Source organism: Prionailurus bengalensis, chromosome A2 (assembly GCF_016509475.1).
Source record: "Prionailurus bengalensis isolate Pbe53 chromosome A2, Fcat_Pben_1.1_paternal_pri, whole genome shotgun sequence".
Lineage (NCBI taxonomy): Eukaryota > Metazoa > Chordata > Mammalia > Carnivora > Felidae > Prionailurus > Prionailurus bengalensis.
In genome coordinates, this window is record NC_057348.1 from 21,634,779 (window position 1) to 21,660,337 (window position 25,559).

A 25,559-nucleotide genomic window follows, 5' to 3' on the forward strand; every position below is an offset into this window, starting at 1 on the left:
ATTAGGTTATAAATTTGTGGGTGACTAGGATAATTAAAAAACAAAACATTCAGCAATGCAAACCACTTAAAGGAAGCAATCTACGTGTGTGTATTTCCTCATTCGTCTCAGCTGGAATGGTACAGCAAATGCCATTACTTAATAGTAGCTAGCAGTGCTGTCTTAAGTGAAAATTCGCCTGTAGTTTCATGTCAACTTGAGCCGGGCCAAGAGAAACACCGAAAAGAAAACCAAGTTGTTGAACTGCTGAGTGGGAACCTTCAGCTTGTAGATTACATGCCATTTAAAGGTTTAACCAAAAAGACATGTAAATGTGACTAGGCAAAGAGGTTTCCAGAATCCTTAACCACCTCTCAATCTTTGTGCAGCCACTGAGGATATGAGGACACAGTTTTACAGAAACTCCGTGCTCTGCATCACCCCCTGAAACATTTTTTCTCTTGTACTTCTACTCTATCTGCTGGAGACCCCAAGAAAGAAAGGGAGATGGGCTTACTGTAGGTCCAAGGAACACCTACTGATTTTTACCCAAAGTGAGGACTCTAGAAAGGAAACAGACAACTGTAGAGAAAGGTAAACATAAAATAAAAGCCACTGAAGTCCCTCTGAGAACTGACAGGAAGAGAGCAACTAAATGGAAATGCCCACAATCTCTGAGAGACCACCTAAAACCGGGAGCCCACGCTGGCTCCAGACAGGGAACAATGACAGTAGGGTTCTCACATCAGGTCAGGAACTGTGTAAGTGCTCACATGTGGTTTTAAGCAGTGTTTTTTTCCCCCTCCAGGTTCTGTCATAGATTTAGTGTTCATGTTGCTTAAAAATGGCATCATACAAAAAACCTTATACATGGCTGTAAGCTCAATCATCAACAGAGGTAGTAAACAAAGGAACTCTTAAGAATAGCTTTTAAAATGGATCAAAGTGTGACTGTACATTCAAAACCCTAGAGCCACGTAATCATCCCCAAAATGAACTGTTTTAATTTAAAAAAGCTTAAAAACACAATGACAATGAAGCACTGATGTGCCTTAGGCACAGTCCCAAATCAGTGCTGACTTAAAGCTATGTCCTCTCTTTCCAAGAAAGGGAAAGCAGAGAACAAAGTTCACTCTACAATGGGAAGGAACAGAACAAAAAGAAAACAACCATAAGGATGCTTTCCAGCAGCCTAGATTATTCTTTGTTTTCAGGCCACACCACTGGAAATGCTTATTCTTCTTACAGGAGTCTTTTCTTCACAACCTTTATTTTTTTTTAAAACTGCAATCTGCTGACCAACAGATGCCCACATTTCCACTGGCAGGAGAGCCACTTCTGTGCAGTGTTTGCTTCCTCAGTGTGGGTCCTCCTTCCCTGAAAGTGCAAAGAGAGCAAGCCGACGTCTGCAGGGCCCGGAGCCCCAGGACCGTGTCAGCGCCACTTGTAGAGTGGGGAGAAGGATTCGCTGCATTTGTGCTTCAAAGACACAGCTCACTTTGGTTGTCCTTCTCAGTTGGCAAACTGCTCATAGAAAGCAAACTTGATCCTCTCTATGTGATGGCAGAGTTTGATGGCAGGGCCCAATTTTAAGTCCATGCATTCTTGAACAGTGGGAAGGGTAAGGAGCAATAGGGCCTGCCCATCAATTTCCTGTTAAGGCATAAAATACAAATTATCTATGATGTGCACATGGATGGCAGCTCCATCAAGTCAGCCCCTGTTCACTTTGGCTTGTGTCAAAATCAGAGTCCCTGTGCTTTCCTTTATAATTTTTCCCCTTTAAACAAGTATCACACAGTTTCTCCTAAGTGCCCCTCACAGTCCTCCATACTAATGAGTCTTCAGAATTAATGACAAACTTTTACCAAGGATAAGAAACCATTCTACACTTTTTGCTCTGCAGAAATTCAATAAACAAACTAGTTTTGTAACTGGCAACTAGATGTACCAAAGAAACATCTCTTTAGAGAACTCTTTCTAAAACTGAAAGAAAATATTAATTATAAATTTCAACATTTTCCTACTCTGTAACATTCATAAAAGGCTGATGAGCTCTTCAAACATGTTCAGTTTGGAATCTCCCCAATTATCCAAACAAAATTTAATTTAGTATTTATTTAAGGTCACAGATTATTCGTTTCAGAAAACTTGCCTCCAAACTGATCACCACTTTAGATTCTAACACATTATAGATGTTAATTATTTTTAAAAACAAGTAAGTCATTCTTTTGGAAAAGAAGAGCACAATTAAGCATGGCATGCTTGATTTTAAGCCATTTAAACATTTGGGGGATGGAAACAAAGTCTCAGGAAAAATGGCAATGCAATGATAATCTGCTTCAACTGTGGAACAAGTCAGCTCAATAGCCTTTTAAAATCATCTTTCTACTACTCGTAAAAGAGGAAATACATTTCTTTCCTTTTGGATAGAAATATTTTTCTTCCGACTTGTAAATAAATTGCTGTTACATCCATAGTCCTTTGCAAAAGAGACAAATTAATGAAAATCAAAGGTCTCTAAAATTACCTGGTCTAGAAATATTCTTGCTAATGGAGCACAGTCGGTGGATCTGATGAACCGAACAACATCTGCCACACTCCACTTCAGGGGGTTACTGTCCAGATGAAGCCTTTCAGCAACTTCAATCCTTATTTCCTTCAGTCCCCATAACAAAAGCAAACCAAAAGATGTCAGAGCTATTTTATTCTAAAAAAAAAAAAAAGTCTCTCTATAGAAATCCATAACCCTTTGAGGCAAGATTTAAAGTGGTTTTAGGGCATGATTTCTCCCAGCAAAGATGGCCAAGGTCCATATACGTTAGGTATTCAGGAAATATTTGTCTTTGATAATAAGAAATACCAATGGGGAAGAATTTATCTCGAAGTTTCAGCACAAATAATTTGGACAATTTAACAGAGAAAAATGGTTTTTAAATCTCCCATTTGTTCCTTGGTTTATTTCAACTCAGTCTCTGGTAGGGTGCTGAAGCAAATGGGATGCTACTTGGGAAGAGAGAAGGCTTAACTAAATCATAAGGAGAAATCATTTACTGCTTCAGTTCATGCAATACATTTAAAATACAGTTTTGTTTTTTAATATATTTATTTTTAATTAATTAATTTATTTATTTATTGAGAGAGAGAGAGAGAGCGAGAGAGAGAATGAATATCCCAAGCAGGCTCCACACCGTCAGCATGTAGCCCAATGTAGGGCTTGAACTCATGAACTGTGAGATCATGACCTGAGCCGAAACCAAGAGTCAAACACTGAACCACCCAGGTGCACCTACAACCCAGTTTTAAAACAATAACTTAACTGCCATTCTTATAGTGTGTATGTTATATAATATGCATATATGTGTATGTTAAATACACCAAACAAAATAGTTTAACAAGAATCAAAAGGATAAATAACTTATTTCTACAGGACCATATATATTATTTAAAAAAAAAAAAAAAGGGCAGTTTTCCCTAAACTAAATGACAGGCTACTACAGATAAATTAGCAATGAAACTTTTTTTGGTTTTTTTTTTACTTAAAATAAGCAGCCACTGAAATAAATGGAATGACAACATCATTGACAATCATTTCTCAGAGGGCAAGTCTAGAGAGAGAAAAAAAATGACAGTGCATTTTAAAAATGGTACCTTTGGTGAAGGAGGTTTATTCTCATCATCAGAAAATGAAAAAGTGCGAAGCTCCCTTTTTCTCCGTTGTCTGTCTGGAGGCAGCGATGTAGATATCTCACTTTGGGTGGGAGAGGAAGAGCATGACTTTTTTTCGGACGTTTCTGACTCTTCCTGTAGCTCATCCTGTTGCTCAGATGTACTGCCCTCACTTAGGGAATCATCATCTCCTTCATCTGGATCATCCTCATCTTCACCTCCACTTCCCTAGAGGAAATGGAGAAAAAAGTCTCACTGAAATTCAAGACAAACCAGCTCTCAGGTCACAAAACCACCTTCTATTGAGCAGGGATCTGAGTTAGAGAGGCCTGCAGGTGTTCCTTCCGTGTCTGGACTACAGAGCGGTAAATCTTGGCTTCTAGACAAGACGGTACCTCACAGATCTCATACCTGGGGCGAGCCCGCTGGGGTGTTATCAACAGATGCAGAGGAGCGTTTCTTCTTATGGACAAAAACATTTTTCCGTCTCTTCCTTCTCTTACTGGCTTTTTTCAGGGCACATGCTAAGTTACTATGCCCACCAGGTGGCCTTCCAATTCTTTTATTTTTCTTCTTTCCATAATAGTGTGCTAAATGTGAATGACAAAGAAAAATGAGACAACTTCATGACTTCTGTACACCTCGCACTGCAAGAGATTCTACTAGCACAGCAGAAAACAGGTACAGTGTATTTGATTAAGGTTAAACTCCATCCTGTGGAGTAATCTCATCTGTCCAGATCTTAAATGTACAGTATAATTAGTACTAACAAATGCATAAACCTGAATTAACCTTCCCCCTATGAAGATACAGAATGTCTCCATCAACCTAGGAAGTCTCCAGGGTCCCTTCCCAATCAGTCCCCCTCACCAGAAGCAACCACAACTGTATTCTAATTTCTGTTGGTATAGATTAGTTTTGCCTCATCTATGGAACCATTCAGTAGATACTTTGGGGACCAGGTTTCTTTCACTCAGCATAATGTTCCTGAGTTTCACCTATGCTGCAGTACGTATAAATAGTTCATTCTCTTCTATTGATGAACAGCATTCCATTGTATAGAATATACTAGTTTAACTATTCTCCTGTTGACAGGCATCTTGGCTGTTCCCAGGTTTTGGCTGTTATTATGTGGCAATGAACATTCTTGTACAGGCTTTTGGTAGGCATGTTTTCACTTTCCTGGAGTAAAACTGCTGGACCATACCACAGATGTATGGAACTGCCAGTTTTCTAAAGGGGTTGCATAATTTGACATCCCAACCAGCAATGTATGAGTTGCTCTACACCTCTGCCAACTTGAAGGACTGTCAAATCTTTTTCATTTTAGCCAATCTAGTGGATGTGCAGTAATTTCTCATTATAGATTAGATCTGCATCTCCCTGGACGAATGGTATTGGCATGTTTTCATGTGCTTATTGGCCATGTGTGTATCTTTTTTGTGAAGTGCCTATACAAGCCTTTTATTCATTTTTAGAATGGTTTTCTCTTTTTGCTTCTTTTTTATTGAGATATAATTCACAATATAAAATCCATCATTTTAAAATGTACATATTCAATGATTTTTAGTATATTCAGTATGTTGTGTGACAATCACCACTATCTAATTTCAGAACATTTTCTTTTTAATTTTTAAAAAATTGAGGTAGAAGTCGCATACAATTAACCTATGTTCAAATGCACAATTGGTGGTATTTAGCTTATTCACAATGTCGTACAACCACCAGCTTTCTGTTGCTGCCACACTTCTCTTACTACTGAGTTGTGGGAGTATTTGCTCTATTCTGGAGAGGAATTCTGAGAAGTTTTTAATTTTGGTGATTTCTTCCTTTATGTTAGTGCATCCTCTCTAAGAAATCTCTCCTTACCCCAGGATCTTGAGGCGATCTTATTTTCTTCTAGAAACTTTATAGTTTTAGCTTTTTACATTAGGTCTGTGATACACCTTGAATTAGTTTTCATATACAGTGAGGCAGGGGCCAAGGAGTTTTGTTCTTGTTTTTTTAATTTGGAAATCTAATTGTACCAGTACCATTTGTTGAGAGAATTTCCCTTCCCTGTTACGTTTTTCATCTTTGCTGAAAATCATGTAACCACATAAACTTGGGTCTATTTGTGGGCTCTCTGTTCTGTCCCATCAATACCCCACTACTGATAACTAAACCTTTATGGTAAAACTTGAAGTCAGAGTAAGTTCTCCAACTTTATTCTTCTTTTTCAGGATTGTTTTGGCTATTCTAGATCCTGTGCATTTTCATATAAATTTTAGAATACAAAGACAATTCCAAAAATGAACCATATATATTCTAATTTTAAATATATATGTTACCTATTAAAGTAGTAACAAAATAGAATGTAATTTTTTGTAAAAAATGAATTCTAAAGTATATAAATCCATTTGGTATCACTCAAATTACTAACTGGGAAAAATTATAAATACTCTCTCCAAAGTCTAGGCTTATATCATTACGAAAAATAAATTTAGACAAAAAGCATAATAAAATCCACATATCTTCCATAAGCTCAAAGTGACATACATGTATTTAGAGAACAGATATATTTCACTTAGATACTAATACCTGCAATATGCTAAACTTAGTGCTGAATTTGACACAATAATAAACGAAGACAATCCCTGCTTTTTAGTCCAACAAATATAAATAGAAATGACAAAGTTAGGCTCCTATATGACTTTGTGATTCAAACATTGATTAGCAAGCTCATCATGCTAAATGACCTCAGCTCAGCAGCATCAAACACAGTGTCTCGGAGCTCGCTGGAAAAGCAGACACATTTAGATCCCAAATACCCACAGACCTGATGAATCAGAACTTTCATTTTAACAAGATCCTCCGCTAATCTGCATGCATGATAAAGCTTAAGAGGCACAGGATTAGAGGTCCCTAAAAGAAATCTTCAAATTTAACAAGGTAAAATCTTCCTCTGTATAAAGTCTCCCAAGTGACATCAGGGCTTGTAAAATTTAAGGAAGGGTAGGATCAGAATTTTGTCTTTGGGCAACAATGTCGTGACAAGGCTCCAAATTGGAAATTTCATCTTGTATGACTTTTTTTTTTTTTTTTTTTTTTGGGTGCAGTTTCACATGGGAGAAGATAAGCAATGAGAGGGAACAGGTGCTGTTTTGACAGTTCTGAGTGAGGCCGGCAGCCACCTCCTCTCCTGTTATTGATGCCTCCCAACCACCCAAGCTTCTGTGCTGCTCCCGGCAGACGCGAGGCGCGCTCCGGCTGCCCCCTGCCCGGAGCACTCTCACCCTGCGGTCTACATAGCTGGCTCTCTTGCTTCCTTTGGCTTGACACCTTGCATGAAGACCTCTCTAGCCATCTGTGAACAGCAACCCACCCTAGCCTTCCTCACACCCCTACTTCGCTTAAGTTGCTTCGCTTTTCTCCACGGTACCTATCTCTATTTGTTCACTTGTTTATTATCTATCTCCCACATTAAAATGTAAACTCAATGAGGACAGGAATTTTCTTTTTCTTTACTGTAGCATCCCAATCTCAGTGCTAGAACAGTGGTGGCACACAGTAGACACATAATAAATACTTGCACACTGTATGAATGAATTACATATCCTATTCAATGCAACAGCTAATTTATATACATACTGTATGTGAAAGTTAGCAAACTTGGGCTTGTGGGCCAAATCTGGTTCATGGCCTCGAGCTAAAAATGGCTTTTCCATCTTTAAAAGTGTTTTTTAAAAAGTAAAAATAAAACTGAGAAGAATATGCAATAGAGATCATCTGACCAACAGCCCAAAATATTCATTATCTGGCCCTTTACAGAAACAGTTTGCATACCTCTGCTATAGGTGAAGGTCTGCAAAATAAAAACTTTCCAAGATATAAAGTATGGCCAGCTGTTATAGTTAACAAGTTTGAAAAACCTGACTCACTATATTTGGTCTTTGTAAGCACAGAGCAGTTCTCAGAACACTTGTCCAGAACCATCCGTGGGCCGAAGAGATTAGGACAGCACTCCAGTTTGATGCAGGTTTGCCGGCAGAACTCGGTCACCCGGTCCGCTGTCTTCACTACCTCAACAGTAGCCCGGTAACTCTTTCCTTTGTATCTGCCGTGGAAGATGCCAGACACAAAGTTTACTGGGCTAGTGATTACCCAGAAAAAAATCAAGTGCATTCAAAGACCTGAAAAATATCTTTGTTTTTCAGAAGAGTCTATGCCCTTTATAGTCTGAGGATTCTGAATATGAGTTTATGCATATTGTACTTAAATCAAATTTATCACTTAAGTAGCTATGACAGCTAAGCACTGAATTTTTATAGTAGCAAATAAGACTGTTGTTTTCTAGTTCCTCAGTTTAAGGTTTTCACATAGGTGCTTCTACACTAACTACTAAAAGCAAAGTGACTTCTAGGAAGTCTTTCTTTACCCTTGGGCAGTGATCCTCAGAGTGTGGTCATGGACCAGGTTGACCTGCTAACTGTCCCCCATCCATGCATGGCAAGACCAGGTCAGAAAACAAGAGCAAATGTTTTTAAACTTTCACAGTAATTTGGAAAAGTAATTTTATGGCTCTTAAATCTAAAACAAATTATTTTTGCGTTCTATGTCCTTTCAATTTCCTATTTCTTACACCTCATTTTTACCGTATTTTATAACAGTGCTGGCCTACAACAGGATAGAAACTTAAAAAAGAAAACAAACCTGGTCCTTCACCACAAACAGTCGAAGAACTGTCTGAGGGAACATAACTACTCTAACATTATTCATGAAAGAAGGAATTCTATGGCCCATTAAAGACAAATAAGAATAAAGGGCAGAAAAGTCTACTCACTTGGCTTTTAGGACCTCCCCACATCCATGCCACACAGAGTCTTTGTCTAGCTGCAGCTCCCGAAGGACACGACTGGGTTTATAGGCTGCATTGATAAGTAAAGTGAGGACCTGTGCTCCGTTTTTAAAGCCGAAATACGGGTTGGGAATGAGAAAAGCAGACCATTAGAATCTTGCTATCCCCCAGAATGTCATTTAGGAGATCACACCCTCTTAGACCTTCAAAACATTATTATGGTCAGGAAGAAATAGGCACCATGAATTAAAAACTACTCTGGCATATGCTTCTAAATCCTTTGCCAGTCATGGTATACACAGAAACTCGGCCTCCCCAGACCCTGCCCTGCCATCCCACGGACTAAAAATCCCAACGGTCTTTTTAGCTGTTGTGCGCAGTGCGCGGCGGCTGGCTGGGAAGCTCAGGAGGTACAGCCGGCGAGCAGCTGTCTCATGGTCCCTGTGAGCGCCACACAGCCTCTGACTCCCAGACGATGCCCCTGCTCATCCTTGCACAGCGCTCAGGTGGCCTCTGACAAAAGACCTGTCTATGCCGGCAGAGGTGAACCTGCTGCTGTATGTGGAGAAATGCTTAGGTGATATTCCCTCGGAAGCAAAAGTAATGATGTGTCTGGTTTGTGGAACAATACATAAAAAGAGTGAGCTGCTTCCAATAACCCCAGAGTTGCCACATTTATGGAGGGCGGACTCTTGTGTACACGAGTCTCTGAGGCTGCTGTGAAATCCCCAAGTTCTCTAGCCCGAGGCAAGAATCTCACCTCTCGGAGGACTAGAACACAGTTCCCAGGTCCTACACATTGAGGCAGCTCAGCGATTCTTCCTTTGTTCAGATATGGCCCTGAGAAGCAACGGTGGTTGAAGTATATCTTTGGACAGCAGTATTTTCCATTGATCATAACTGGGGAGTGAAGAGAAATGAATGTTTACAATGGTCATTTTCCACTATGTCTTTCCAAAATTGGGTTACTGGGGCGGGGGGGGGGGAGGGGAACAAGCTTATCCACCATTACATATTCTGAAGCTTAGGGTTGTCTGAGTGCGCCTTGAAATGCCTTATCCTTATGACAGCTCCATCGTGGAGCTTATCCCTCTGCCCAGATCAAGCACCGACCTGAATTATCTGCACATTACCTTCGGGGTTAATTCAACACTGTTCCAGAGTCCCACATGGCTATCAATAAAGGAAGTGAAGGACTGACTTTAAGAACCCATGGTGATTCTTGATGATCAGCTATTCAATAATCTATTTTGGAAAAGTTCTAGACAGTGATAGTGAATCTTTTCCAAAACTATAGTTTGTCCCCTTAAAACCCACCAAACTAGCATGTTGGCAATGTTCTTTCCATGAGGTGGATACCCTCCCATGTCTGGGACTCCTCAGAGGGCTGAAAGTGTACTACGAACACATCTCTAAGTTTTTTAAGTACCGTGGGGTCTAAGTGTGCCTAGAGACCCCTCTCTTCAACTATTTTTCCGTGTGAATGCTATACTTCAATGTAATGGTTTTTTATTCCCTCATCATGGTTGTCAATTCCGCTAATAAACAGGAGAGACTCAAAGACACTAGCGAATCTTCCTCTCCACATAAAATGGAGAGAAGCCCTGCTGATGGACACCGGTGGGGAAAGGGCACGCGAGCACTGCCCACTGCTAACGGGATCCTGAAGCATACAACGCTCCCTGCGGAACTAAGGATGCGGTCTTGGCACAGAGATCAGCAGGTCTGTACCCCCTTCTCCACCTGAACTATGCCACCCACATCCCCCTCTTCAGAATTAAGGCCCGTACGCTCCCCGCTGCTGGCAGTGTTGGCAGCTTATGGCTTTCAGCTGTAAGGCATCCCAGAATTACCCTCTGCCTACCCTCTCACTAGGAGGCACCCTGCCCAAAGTCCCACTCTATGTGAGTGGGCAGGGAGCAGCAGCCCACTTCTAACCACTGACCAAAGAGGGAGTACAAAGATGTGGCCACCACCCCTCAATTAGGGACAACTCCAAGTGGCCACGCCAGCTAAAAGGCTCCCCCACGGGCTGGAAGAAACTTCTGTTACATTCGCACTGCAACTCAACTTCTCCCTCTGCCCAATTCTGCTTCCTTTACCTTCCCGCACCCTGGAGCTGTTCCCAAAAAGCACTGCCCAGTGAAACTCCTGCATGCAAATACCAGTCTGACTGTTTCCAAGGTAACCAGAACAATGACAAAACACAAACCAAAAAGAACATGGCTGAGGTCACTTGAGAAATATTAATGTCTTAATCCTAGAATTTTAGTAGGCATTAGAATAGCCAGTAGTGCATCAAAATTAAAGAGTTACCTTACCTTTTGATACCAAATCAAAACCACAATGACATATTACCTCATTAGAGATACCTGTTAGAATGGCTATTATCAAAAAGACAAATAAAAAGTGTGGGGGCACCGGGCTGGCTCAGTTGGTAGAGCATGCGACGCTTGATCTTGGGGTTGTAAGTTCCAGCCCCACAAAGGGTATAGAAATCACTTAAAAATAAAATCTTAAAAAAATGAAAAGAAATAACAAGTGTTGACAAGGTGGTGGAGAAAAGAGAACACTGGTACACCATTAGAATGTAAATTGGTACAGCCACTAGGAAAAAGCGTATCGAGGTTCCTCAAAAAGTTAAAAATTGAACTATCATATGATCCAGCAATTCCACTTTGGTTGGAATTTAACTGAAAGAAACAAAAATACTAACTTGAAAGGACATCTGCACCTATTGCTGCCATGTTCAGTGCAGCACTATTTACCACAGTCAAGGCAATGGAAGCAACCTAAGTGTCCATGGATAGATGAATGGACACAGAGTGGAATATTATTCAGCCATTTAAAAAAAGGAAGTCCTGGGACACCTGGGTGGCTCAGTCGGTTAAGCGACCAACTCTTGATTTTGGCTCAGATCATGATCAAGCCCCACGTCAGGCTCTATGCTGACAGTGTGGAGCCTGCTTGAGATTCTCTCCCTCCCTCTACCCCTTCCCCGCTCATAAGCACGTGCGCTCTCTCTCAAAATAATTAAAAATGCAAAAAAAAGGAAGTCCTGCCATTTCTGACACCATGAACAGACCCTGAGTTCACTCCCTAAGTAAAATAATTCAGAAAAAGACAAATATCATATGATGTCACTTGAATGTAGGATCTAAACAACAACAACAACAACAAAGCCATAACTCAGAGATACAGAGAACAGTCTGGTGGTTGCCAGAGCAGGGGCAGGGAGTGGGCAAAATGGGTGAAGGTGGCCAAAAGGTACAACCCTCCCGTTATAAAATATAAATAAGTCCCGGGGAATGTAATGTGCAGCACGGTGAGTGTAGTAATAATCCCATGTATTGTACATTTGCATGTTACTAAGAGAGCAGATCTTAAAAGTTCTCATCACAAGAAAAAAAATGTATAATATGTGGTGGTAGATATTAACTAGATTTTCTGTGGTGATCATTTTGTAATATATGTAAATATCATATTTACATATTTACATATTTACATATTACATATTACATATTTACATATTTACTATGTTGCACTGCTAAAACTAATATAATGTTATATGTCACTTTTATCTCAATAAAAAAGTGGGTAATTTTTAAAAAGATATTCACTAATGCTATTCTGCTGGGTACTCAAAAGATACCATTATGGTCAAGTAAGAGTTACCCTAGCAAGCAACAGAAGGATGATTCAACATTAGGAAAAAAAATCTACCACTGAAATGCACCACATTAATAAGCTTAGACAGAAAAATCATATGATCATCCAATGCTAAGGAAAAATTATTTTGTAAATGTGAGCATGTGTTTATGACCAAGGTTCCTAGAAAACCAGAAATAGAAAGGAACTTCTTCAGCAATTACATGCCAGTCACCTATTTAATAGGGAAAGATTAAATACCTTCCCTTTAATATTATGAATAGGGGTACCTGGGTGGCTCAGTCGGTTAAGCGTCTGACTTCAGCTCAGGTCATGATCTCATGGGTCACAAGTTCAAGCCCCATGTTGGGCTCTGTGTGGACAGCTCAGAGCCTGGAGCCTACTTTGGATTCTGTGTCTCCCTCTCTCTCTGCCCCTCCCCCACTCATGCTCTGTCTCTCTCTCTCTTTCAAAAATAAACAAACATTAAAAAAAAAAATCAAAAACAGTATTATGAATAAAACAATACTACCACTATCACCAGGCCTGTTAAACACAGGGAAAAGTCGGGGCGCCTGGGTGGCTCAGCTGGTCAAGCGTCCGACTTAGCTCAGGTTATGATCTCACGGTTTGTGAGTTCAAGCCCGGCCCCGGGCTCTGTGCTGACAGCTCCGAGCCTGCAGCCTACTTTGGATTCTGTGTCTCCTTCTCTCTCTGTCCCTCCCCCACTTGTACTCTGTCTCTCTCTGTCTCTCAAAAATAAGTAAGTATAAAAAAAATTAAAAAAAAAAACACAGGGAAAAGTCTCATAAGGAGCTATCAGAAAATAAAAGTAAGCAAGTATAGCAAACTGGTTATTATACTAAAGTTAATTACTTTTTTATGTGTAAGTGACATAATGAGAAGGCAGTGGGTGGAAGAGACAAAAGTGTGTGTTTTGAACCAAGAAAGATCCAAGTTGTATTTTTGACCCATCTATATTCATAAAGCTGTGTGGCCTCTCTGAGCTTTGATTTCTTTTCTAAGCATTTACTAAATACCATCCAAATGCATAATCTGTGCTAGAATACACACAGCCAAGATGCTAAGCATACAACAAGCAAAGGTGGAGCCAAGAACAATTCCAAGGAGAGACCCCCTGACAACAGGCTTTGGCCTCCAGCAATGATTCTTGTTTCATTTATCAGGCATTGCCTCTGGGACAATCTGTTTTTCCAGCGCTGTTTTTTAATTGTGAAATATATACACACAACCTATATCACAAAAAAGGTTTAAAGAACAATAAACATCTACCTCCCAACCACACAGCTTAAGAAAGTGCACTGCCTGGGGGCGCCTGGGTGGCTCAGGTCGGTTAAGCGTCCGACTTCGGCTCAGGTCATGATCTCACAGTTCGTGAGTTCGAGCCTCGCGTCGGGCTCTGTGATGACAGCTCAGAGCCTGGAGCCTGCTTCACGTTCCGTGTCTCCCTCTCTCTCTGCCCCTTCCCTGCTCATGCTCTGTCTCCCTCGGTCTCAAAAATAAATAAACATTAAAAAAAAAAATTAAAAAAAAAAAAAAAAAAAGAAAGTGCACTGCCTGGAAAGGCTCTGGTTCTTTACCTAAACTCAGGAACGAGAATATTGACCTCCAGCGACCTTGGCACCCAAGTGATCAGCAGAGAATAGTTATAAGTGGACAGAAATATCATCCCAGAGATAGTTATTAAACTAGATACATCTTGGACAATTGTAAGTCTTTAAAGTCACAATTAAGAGAACCCTCGAGGCATCTGGATAGTTCAGTCGGTTAAGTGTCTGACTTTGGCTCAGGTCGTGATCTCACAGTTTGTGGGTTCGAGCACCGCCATCGGGGCTCTGTGCTGACAGCTCAGAGCCTGGAGCCTGCTTCAGATTCTGTCTCCGTCTCTCTCTGCCCCTCCCCCACTCGCACTCTTTCTCTCAAAAATAAACAAGCAAAAAAAAATAAAATAAAAAAAAGAGAACCCTCTATGGGGGTGCCTGGGTGGCTCAGTCGGTTAAGTGTCTGACTTCGGCTCAGGTCATGATCTCACGGTTTGTGAGGTCATCATGCTCTGCACTGATGGTGCAGAGCCTGCCTGTGATCCCCTCTCTCTGCCCTTCTCCCACTCTCTCTCAAAATAAATAAATAAACTTAAAAAAAAAAAAAAGGGGCCCCCTCTATGAAGCTACATTTTGGGGGCACCTAGCTGGCTCAGTCAGTAAAGCATGCAACTCTTGATCGCAGGGTTGTGAGTTCAAGCACCAAGCTGGGTGTAGCAATTACTTAAAAATAAAACCTTGGGGTGCCTGAGTGGCTCAGTTGGTCAAGCACTTACTCTTGATTTCAGCTCAGGTCATGATCTCACAGTGGTGAGATCGAGCCCCGAGTCGGGCTCAGTGTGGAGCATGGAGCCTGCTTAGGATTCTCTCTCTCTGCCTCTCCCCTGCTCGTGCTTGCTCTCTCTCTCAAAATAAATAAAATTAAGAAATAAATTAATTAAAATCTTAAAAAAAAAAGTATGAAGCTACATCCTATAAATCAAATGTATTGTTTAAGATATAGCCCATTAAAAGAAAATAAAGGTCCTCCTTTCCATAAGACTGCATACACTTATACCTGAGTCTGTGGAGTTCAGCTCCTGATTCTTCAGGCCCTCATGGACAGTCCTGGAGGATGGTATTCTGAGTCAAGATAACACAACAAAATAGTGAGATAATCCTTACGGTCAGTAAAGTTTGAGGGTTAGTTTCCTTCAAATCTAAGAAGAAAGCAAATGTGGCAGATTGCAAAATGTGTAACAGAAGGTGCTTCCCTGCTCATATTTTTTTTTTAACAATTGTTTTTAAAACTATGTACATGGTTTAATGAGCCAACAGACAGTCTGCAGACAGTGCTGTAATACTTCATATTTAAATCAACTTTTTTTCATTCATGTGAACAACAAATTATAGAATTCCTTCTGGAATTCTCACACCATAAGTAAATTGTTCATTTTTTTCAATAGTCAAAGAACAAACACATTTCTTACAAGGGTCTGTTTTCTTCTTTTATTAGTTTCAAAATTAAAGACAAATTATGTTTTACAAATCAGAGAATTATTCTATATGCACCAATCAATGAAAAAGGCTGATTTATCTTTTTGGGAATACTTTCTGACTAAAACTCTGGATCCGTCTTGGCAACTAAGTCAAGGAGAAGTCCGGGGCCGGATTTTTGACACTGCTATCTCACTTCCCTGCCTGGGACTGAAGTCTGTGGCCTTTCTCTCCACTTCTGCTGTCCATTTTATTACTCACACCGCCACAGAAACAGCCATAACTTACAGAGAATCTGCTATAGATTGAATTGTGTCCCTTTAAAATTCACTTGTTGTGTCTCTTAGCCCCACTGTGACTGTGTCTGGAGATAGAACGCTTATGAGGTAAATAAAGGCAGGACTCTGATCTAGGAGGGCTGGCTCTCCCTTCCAGCTAGTGCCACCATGTGAGGATGCATGGGAAGCTGGCAGTCTGTAGGGAGAGCCAAGCCAGGAATGGAATCAGGCTGGCACTTTGATCTCGGACTTCCCAGCCTGCACAACTGGGAGAAAATAAATTTCTGTTGTTTGAGCCATCCAGTCCATGGTATTCTGTTATGGCAGCTTGAGCAAACTAATATAGACTTGAAAACCCAGCATCTGGAAACACGCATGTATGTGTATTTTTAAGGCACCACTAATTAAATAAATGCCTCCCAAAAGCTGTGTATGAAGGTATGCTACAATGGGACACCAAGTCACCCCTTTGAGTGCACCTTTTCTTATAGAGCTGCTGTCTTCTACCTCAAGGTTTTTTTCACTGTGACAAGTCATATCCTAATTTATAATTTCTGTTCTTCCATAACAAATAACAGCACAGAGATTCTATTTCCTCTCTTATTCAAATGCCTTCAGGCTTTAAAAGCCAAAGAAGACCCAACAGGGGGAACATCTTGAGAAGGCATTTTACCCTTTTGTATACAATGCCATTTTAGAGAACATATATGCTGTAAGGAAAAATATGTAACCTAACAAAAGCTGAATTAAAGAATTATGCTTCCACCTGAGAAAATAACACATGAGATATACTCTCTGAAACAGTGACTTCTTTTTCTAGATATTCTAATTTTCAAATGTCAATTATTTAAACATACTGTTATACTATTCTATTACTTACTGTTTTTCTGGTTGAACCACTGCAATTTTCCTCTGTTTCTGGACTGTAAGAAGAAAACAAAACTATAAATGTCAAGAAAAACAAACAGACAAAAGAATAGTTTCTATATGTATTAAGCTAACATTAGCACATTTAAAAACCTGGTCATTGCGTATATTTAACTAGTAAGTACTATGAATTAAGTGCTGATATGTCTAAATATCTAGACTGAGGCACATTTTCTGGGTACGAAGAGTCTTTACACAAAGACCAAAAATAATATTTTCAAGGCTCACAAGTCAGTTGACTCCTATGAATATTTTCTACACAGGAAAAGATATTCAAAAGAAAAACTGATTTCAGCAAGGATACCAGGACCATTCAATGGGACAAGTACAGCCTTTCCAACAAATAGTGCTGGGAAAACTGACTACCCACAGTAATGAAGTTGGACTCTTACCTTACACCATATACAAAAATTAACTCAAAATGGATCAAAGACCTAAACATAAAGGCTAAAACTATAAAACTCTTAGAAGACAACATAGGGAAAATCTTTCATGACATCAGATTTGGCAATGATTTTCTAGATATGACATCAAAAGCACAGGTGACAAAAGAAAAAATAAATTGGACTACATTAAGAGTTAAAACTCCTGTGTGTCGAGAGAGAGAGAAAAGGCAACCCACAGAATGGGGAGAAAATATTTGCAAGTCACATATCTGATAACGAAGGTATTAATATCTAGAATATGTAACAAAATTCTACAACTCAACAACAACACAACAACAAAAAACAATTAAAAAATGGGCAAAAGACTTGAACAGACATTCCTCCGAAGAAGATATACCAATGTCCGATAAGCACGTGAAAAGATACTCAACATTGCTGATGATCAGGGAAGTACAACTCAAAACCCCAGTAAGATACCACCCTACATCTACCAGCATGGCTATTATAAAACACAAATAAAAAACTCAGAAAGTAACAAGGGTTGGGGTAGTGAGAAGAAAGGAGAATCCCCGTACACTGTTGGTGGGGATATAAGATGGTGCAGCCACTTCAGCAAACAGTCTAACAGTTCCTCAGAGTGTTAAACACAGAGTTATACTCGAGAAATGAAAACATGTGTCCACATAAAAACCTGTACACAAATGTTCACAGCTGCATTTTTCATAATGACTTAGGAACAGAAAACAACCCAAATGGCCACTGACTGATGCCTGGATAAAGAAAATGCGGCATATCACTACCATGGAACAGTATTAAAACCTATGAAGGAACGCAGTACTGAGAACACACTGCCACATGGATGAACTCTGAAAACATCATGCTGAGCAAAGGAAGCCAGTCATAAAAGATCATACATCATTTGGTTCCACAGGAAATGTCCAGAACAGGCAAATCTATATAGGAGAAAACAGTAGAGAAGTAGCTACCTAGGGCTGGGGGGACAAAGAGGTGTCTGCCAAGGGGTACAGGGTTTCTTTCTGAGATGATGAAAATATTATCAAATTTACTGCGGTGATAGTTGTACAACTCCATGAGCGTACTAAAAATCACTAAATAACAGGATCAAATTTTATGTTACATAAATGCTATCCCAATAGAGCTGTTTTTAAAAGGGTGGTGGGTGCCTGGGTGGCTCAGTCAGTTAAGTGTCCGGCTCTTGATTTCGGCTCAGGTCGTGATCTCGCGGTTCGTGGGTTTGAGCCCCGCGGAGGGCTCTGCATTGACAGTGCAGAGTCTGCTTGGGATTCTGTCTCCCTTTCTCTCTGCCCCTTCCCTGCTTGGGTGCGCTCACTCGCTCTCAAAAATAAACAAACTTTATGGGATGGGATGTCACTTTTAAGATTAGGTTACAAAAACACCCTGGCTTCTACCTTCCTCAACCTTGCTCTGTTCCCTGGCTGGTTCTGATGGAAGCCAACTGCCCTGCTGTGGGCTCCCTGACGAAGAGGTCCACATGGCAAGAAACTGAGGGAAGACTCCCACCAACAGCCAGCGAGGACCTGAGGCCCTCAGTCCAAAAGCCACGAGGAAGTGAGTCATGTTAACAACCATCTGAGTACACTTGGCGGCAGAGCCTCCCTACCTTGAGCCCTAAGATGACTGGGGTCCTGGCTGATACCCTGACTGCAGGCTCATAAGGGGCCTGGATCCAAAGCACCCAGCTACGTTGTGCCCACATTCTTGACCCACAGAAACTGTTCAGGCAATCCAGGCAGGTTGCAATAAGTGATTTCCCTATGTAGGAATAAACAGTCAGAACACCACTCTGCTTTTCTCTGAAATGTCCACATTCATCCTAATTGATGGCAGCCACACGACAGATTATTTAACAATCAACCCCTTGGCCCAGAAATAGACCACTACCTCGTGTTCGGCGAGGGGCGCTGAGGGGATGGCCATTGGTTTCACACCAGCCCAAAGGAAATATATCCATGGATTCCACACTCACAATACATTCAGGTATGGGCTTCTGAGAACCTGTTTAGATTAAAAAAAAATTTTTAGACCATTAAATAGCCTTCTTCATAAAGTACTTCCTGGACAATGTTCTACTGTTGCAATAATGCAGACACAAAGTCTTTCGGTAAGTTCCTTTTACACAGAAGTCATACTTGTTCATGTGTAACAAACATTAAGAAAAAAGGGTAAACCATCCCCTACGCATAACTGTATAAAAATGAAAGTGGGGAGCAAATACACAGAATGACCCCTAGTTACGGAACAGCAAATAGGCAACTGGAACTAACAGTAGAAACACTCGGCTGACTGACAAATACAGTCAGTTCCACGCAATAACTGGGAAACAAAAGGCAGCAGGGGCAGCTCCACACACTAAGAACATTGGTTCTGGTACTCATAGACTGTGGGTGCCAATCAGGAAGTGAGGCTGCCCAGCAGGGGTTACACAGAAGTCTGTATTCAATACCATCCTTGACATCTGCATTAAATATCAAGTCTACAAACTGGAAACAGTAGGTACCAAGTCTGACTGTTTGGTAGCCGAATAAAAAAAGAAACCCAGGCCATATTCAGTAATTGCAGCTGAGTGCTCACGTAACGCTCTCCAGCCACAAACCCATTCAATCACTGAATATTACTTTCAGTATGTCTTTTCTATTTTACATACACTTTGGTTCTATTGGTTAGGGCAAACAAAATATTATCTCTTAAATAAGCTATGTGTGAATGCTCATGCTCATATATTCTGGTGACATTAAAACATAGCCACTTGCCTTATACTTTCCCTTCAAGAAAACAGGACTCTGCAGTGAAGGCTTTTTATTTACATTCATTTCCTAAAATTTGAAACTCAAGGACTTGAAACTCAAGTTTTTCGCTAAGAATCTTGCATTACAAATTACAAGTCTCTGGGGCGCCTGGGTGGCTCAGTCCGACTTCAGCGTCCGAGTTAAGCGTCCGACTTCAGCTCAGGTCATGATCTCGCAGTCCATGAGTTCGAGTCCCACGTCAGAGCCTGGAGCCTGCTTCAGATTCTGTGTCTTCCTCTCTCTCTGCCCCTCCCCCACTCATGCTCTGTCTCTCTCACTCTCAAAAATGAATAAATGTTAAAGAAAAATTTTAAAAAACCCAGAACAACAAATTACAAGTCTCTGAGCAAGGCCCCTATTTAGCTAATTGACTAAGTCTAACAAGTCACATCACAGGGGTAAACAGGAAGGCTCAGAAGAGTGGGCCACAGGAAGGCTTCTCAGGAGTGTGGCACTTACCCTCCAGCTGGAGCCATACGTAGGAGCCTCTCACTGCAATAATGGTGGCAACGCACACTTCTTCGGGGAGAAGAGGGTTCACTGCCTCAAGCTTCATATTCTCCTTAAATTCATGCTCAGTAATTGACTAGAAAATATATGAATCAAATCCAAACACATACTCAGTATTAACTCGTGCTGACCCGAGAGATTTATTATTCCAAGTAATATTTATATTAATATAATTAATTATTATATTATATATATAATAATTATATTAATGTATATAATATATTATATATTATATATAATAATTATATTAATATATATAATATATATATAATCTCTCTTGGTGTTATAAGCAGTATGGTCTTTAAGGTCAGGTATACCCACATTACTGCTACCTGTGTGACCTCACTCAAGCTGTGGAACCTCTTTTTGCCTGAGTTTTGTCATCTGTCAGATGACCTTGAGAACATTACCTCACTGGGTTATTATGAGTTTTTAATAAATAAAGTACCTAAGGCTCTGTGCCCTGAACCAACTGGCTCTCACCCATGGCTGGTTCGCTTCCCTCCCACAAAGGGCTCTAACACACGATAGATAAGCTGCCTGGTTCCTACTTCCTTGTATATCATGAAAGTCAGTCAGGATAAATGACACTTATGAACAGAAGGAAAATATGTGTTTTTAAAATTTGCAGCTTCTGGGTCAAAACGGAGAACTGAACTTCCGTATTTGATTATTCTCTCTTCCTTCTGACAGCACTAAAACTAAAGTGGGGTTTTTGTTTTGTTTAGTTTTTTTACATAAACCTACTAGTATGGATGTAACGGGAGACAACAGCAACGTTTTATAAGCTAAAATTTAGAACAGTATCTAGAACTAATTTGTTGAAAACATTTAAGAAGCACTTAGGTCATGTCTCCACACCCCAGGGAAACTATCCCATTTCTTCCTGTATATGAGATGAGATTTATTTTTCAGAGAGGATAGGACACAAGACTCCAGGTCAGAAGGACACAGGAACCACTGAGGGCATGTATGCAGCGCCCAAAACAGGGGTTTGCACGTGGGATGCTGAGAGGTCCAGCCCTCGCCTCTACTCTCCAGGCAGGGATTGGAAAAGACTTCTTATGGTAATATGACAAGCCCGGGAAGAAACACATGAAGATATGTTAGGAGTCTCCAACAAATGGCCAGCCAGACCCCACCCTAAAGAGAACTTTAGAGTTGACAATCCCCACCAACATGCTCAGAACTTCCAATCAGCTTTATCTGTTTTTAGTCCCCCATTCTCAAATAGGAGCAAACCACCAAGCATTATCAGACATCTAAAAATATGAAAGCTAGGGACCAAAATAGACAAAACAAGCAACATGGAGAAAACTTCTTATGCAAGAAGAAAATTTCTCAAAAGGCAGGGGCAATTAACATCCTCTGAGTGATAAGAAAAACTATCACATCCTTAAAACAAGAATAGTACACTGCTAAAAATAAATATTTAGAGAACAGAAATAGTTCTGGAAAATTAAAAAATGTGAATATTAAAAATTAAAAACTCTAAAGAAGGACTGAAATAAAGTTTAGGAAATCTTTCATCAAGCAAAGCAAAAAGACTTAAGAAACAGAAAACAGGAGAAAAAGGTAAGAAAAGTAGAGGTCTGATCCAGAGGGCCAACATACAAATAAAAGAAATTCCAGAAAAAGAGGAGAGAGAAAATGAAAGGAAGGAAATCAAAGAAGAGATTCAAGAGAACTTCCCAGCACAGAGGAACAAGTGTCTACAGAGAATGTGCTGAGAACCCAGCAAGTGAATGAAGACAGGCCATGCCATGGCTTAGCTATGAAACATGGTGACAAAGAGAATCTATAACCCCTCAGGGAGGAGTAAAAGGCAGGTCATCTATAAAAGATCAAGAATAAAGATAGATGTAAACTTCTCGACTGCTACGTTGGAAGGTAGAAAACAACTAAATGATGTTTTCAAAATTCTCAGGTAAAGTAACTTCTAACCTAAAATTCCACATTGAGCCAAACTATCAGTCAAGTTAATAGAACGAAGACCTTTTCAAACATGCAAAGTCTATTAAAATTTACCTCTCTTGCATTCCTTTTCAGGAAGCTACTAGGAGATGGGCTCCATCAAAACAAGGGAATAAACCAAGAAAGAGGAAGGAGACCATTAGATGTAGAAAACAGGAATCTCAAATCTTAAGAAAGGGGAAAGACAAATCCCTGGGTGGCACTGAAGGACAGTTCCCAGGATTAAAATTTTATGGCAAGTCTAGTGAGCAACCTGTCTAAAGAAAGAGAGAATGGGGGCGCCTGGGTGGCTCAGTCGGTTAGGCGTTCGACTTCAGCTCAGGTCACGATCTCGCGGTCCATGAGTTTGAGTCCCGCGTCGGGCTCTGGGCTGAATGCTCAGAGCCTGGAGCCTGCTTCCGATTCTGTGTCTCCCTCTCTCTCTGCCCCTCCCCCGTTCATGTTCTGTCTCTCTCTCTCTCTCTGTCTCAAAAATAAATAAACGTTAAGAAAAAAAAAAATTTTTTTTAAAAAAGAAAGAGAGAATGTAGGTTGCTAAGAAGGATGTCTCTCAGAAAAATCTTAGAAATGACAAAGTTCCAGGGCCCCTGGGTGGCTCAGTCAGTTAAGCGTCTGACTTCGGCTCAGGTCATGATCTCAGAGTTCACGAGTTTGAGCCCCATGTTGGGCTCTGTGCTGGCAGCTCAGAACCTGGAGCCTACTTTGGATTCTGTGTCTCCCTCTCTCTCTCTCAAAAATAAACAAACATTAAAACAAAATTAAAAAAAAAAAAAAGAAATGACAAAGTTCCTACATCAGGGTATCTAAGTGGTCATGGACATGAGGAAAAGAGAACATGCCTAGGGAACAGCTTGCATTTTAACACTTCTGTCCTAAAATACAAAGAAATAACTTTAAACAGCAAAAATATACACAGGTCTAGTTGGACCAAAGAGACTTCTGGGAAAGGCTACAGGGTGGCAATGCGAGCATCTGGCTCTAAACATGGAACTAGGACCCAGGCACAAATGCTTGCATTCTTCACAGTCGTCTCGGTCAGGGCCCACTCCTGAGGTGGAGGGAGCCAAAGCAACCTGTGCTAATGGCAGAACCGGAGACGCCGGCAGAAGTGGTTGGTTGCAGAGCCTTTTCTTGGTGCTCCTGGGTTCCTACTGGTGAGACAGCTGCCGTCCTCCACTACACACCCACATATAACTATAGCCGCTACTGAGAACAACACGTGGGAGTAACCAGGAAACTGCTGCCAAAACAGGTGGGCAAGACAAGTGTGAAAGGATGGGGGGGGGAGGGGAAAGGAAAAGTAATGACAAATTGAGAAGAACTTTGCGTTCATATTGTTTCAAAGTATCAAGAGTTCTCACTGTACTAAAAATCCTAGGGTGTATGTGATGTATATACACATGTGTGTACAGCATATATGTTAGGTACATGTCAGGAAAAGACTCAAGGGAACACGAGATGACAATCCATATGCAAAGGGAAGGCCTTACCAAAAGATTAGCACATGAATGCAGATTTATACATCTTAAGTTAAAATAGACTGTTTCATCAAAAGATGACTCCCTGATTTAGATGACTTTCAATGACAGAGTCAGGTAAGGGAATTTCTGCATATATAATTAATGTTTCCTCCACCCCTCAAATAAACTGTAAGTTTCATAGAGTTGGGGGGGGGGTGGGGATGACAGATTTCCCGATGTGACCGACTTAGGAGAAGCTACCGGGAAGGTGTGGGAAGAACTACAATAGAAACGGAGAAAATTAAGCCATGAAAAACAAGGCAATTATTAACTTGAGGATAAATAAAAAAGAGAAAACCATAAAATACTGCAGTGCTTGGCTGTGAATAATACCTGAATACATATCATAGTGTAAATAATCAATTCAGATTTGACCAAAAATTATAGGAAGAAAGAGGTGGGTTAAGACCAAGGAAAAAGGTAATATAAAATAGCTAAGTGTTCACTTACCATAACATAGACATGTCTAAAATCAATGACTCATAAGACGGCAGCATACTATTTTGAAAATGATTTAAGTATAAGCATCAGAACAACAGTGAGAACAATAGGAGCGAACCTTCCCGGGAAGGGAGACCACGGAGAGGGATGGGACAGGGACCTACCGCTTTATGCTGTGAGCTTTTTACTGCTATTTAGCGTTGTAAGCCATACGCATGTAATATTTTCATGCAAGTATTTTTAAATAAGTTTAACCATTTCTTTCCACTTAACACTTTTTCATATTCTTAAGCAACCAAAAATAATTATGAACTAAAAAAATTCATGATTTTAGCTAATAAAAAACCTGATAAACTTTAAAAATTCATTAACTTCCTGAGTCGATGAATTTTCCTTGCACCACTGTATTACAATCAACGAGATGCTTATTTGAGCTGAGCGAGGGGACTGAGTATGAAGCATATGAGCGTGAGAAGCACAGCAGTCCCCAGCGGACCCGGAGCGTGGCAGCGAGGGGACCAGGGTTCTCACCGGGGGGAAGCACCTCTGGGGAGCAGCTTCGGCACCACACTGTTTGAGGTAGTCAGCCCAATCAAAGTCCTGGCCCGGGTAGCCTAGGTAAGAATATGAGAACAAAAATTCACACCACACATGCCTGCCTGGCTTTTCCATTCCCCCAGATATCCACCCACAACTTCTCATTGGCTAATTTGAGGACTTTGCTCTTTTTAGGGAGGAGGAAAAACACCCTATAAATCAGAAGCATTTTTCATGTTTTAAAACAGATCAACTGTGGTCAAACTATAGCAATACAATAAAATCCTTTGAATAAATTAAAAAAATTGTTTTTCGTGTTATTTTCTTGAGACAGACAGACAGAGACAGAGAGAGAGACAGAGAGAGAGACAGAGAGAGAGAGATGTGCAGAGAGGGGCAGAAAGAGAGGGAGAGAGAGAAGAGCCCTATGCAGGGTTCCATCTCATGAACCGTGAGACCATGACACGAGCCGAAATCAAGGGCAGAAGGCTTAACACAGATTGAGCCACTCAGGCGTCCCACTTTGAATAAATTTTTAAACTTTCAAGCTTCAAACTAGGCATTTATTTTCCACAATATTTTATATGATTAGCTGCTAGCAGTTTACCAAAAGAATTTAAGACAGTTATGACTGGATTTGGTTTGTACTAATAAATCCAGTCTTACTATCCATTCTATTCCAACTCAGGCTCTAAAGGATGGGACAGCAAATAATCTTTCTTCCCTCATGAAGCTCTGTCCTTACACATCTTAGCCACTCCTGACATAAAAGTCTCAGCACTGTTTCCAGATTCATGTTGTACAGAAGCGCAACGCCATCTTGTAACCTGAATCATGAAGTCATTTCCGAAGAAAAAAGTTGAGCTTAACTGTCTGCTTAAGTCCACCATGGTTCTTGGTAGAAGCCTCTCAGATCTGATGCCCTGGCAACACTATCGGCCCAGCTGCCCCACCGTTTTGGACCAGCTCTCCGCCGTGCAGAGCTGA

General features: G+C 40.6%; 1 protein-coding gene across 4 annotated transcripts in view; it reads right to left on the reverse strand.

Moving 5' to 3' along the window:
- Positions 1-960: 960 nt before the first annotated feature.
- SFMBT1 (Scm like with four mbt domains 1) overlaps positions 961-25,559 on the reverse strand; it is a 129,316-nt gene continuing 104,717 nt past the window's right edge. For all 4 annotated transcript variants that reach the window (XM_043587630.1, XM_043587632.1, XM_043587629.1 and 1 more), the window contains 12 exons: positions 24,567-24,649; positions 20,050-20,176; positions 18,686-18,799; positions 16,330-16,372; positions 14,753-14,817; positions 9,246-9,385; positions 8,471-8,580; positions 7,569-7,744; positions 4,060-4,238; positions 3,631-3,876; positions 2,510-2,638; positions 961-1,632 (listed from right to left, as the gene is read on the reverse strand). In XM_043587630.1, coding sequence (XP_043443565.1) covers positions 1,492-1,632; positions 2,510-2,638; positions 3,631-3,876; positions 4,060-4,238; positions 7,569-7,744; positions 8,471-8,580; positions 9,246-9,385; positions 14,753-14,817; positions 16,330-16,372; positions 18,686-18,799; positions 20,050-20,176; positions 24,567-24,649 — 1,553 coding nt within the window. In that variant the 3' untranslated portion in view covers positions 961-1,491. The remainder of the gene's footprint in view (positions 1,633-2,509; positions 2,639-3,630; positions 3,877-4,059; positions 4,239-7,568; positions 7,745-8,470; positions 8,581-9,245; positions 9,386-14,752; positions 14,818-16,329; positions 16,373-18,685; positions 18,800-20,049; positions 20,177-24,566; positions 24,650-25,559) is intronic.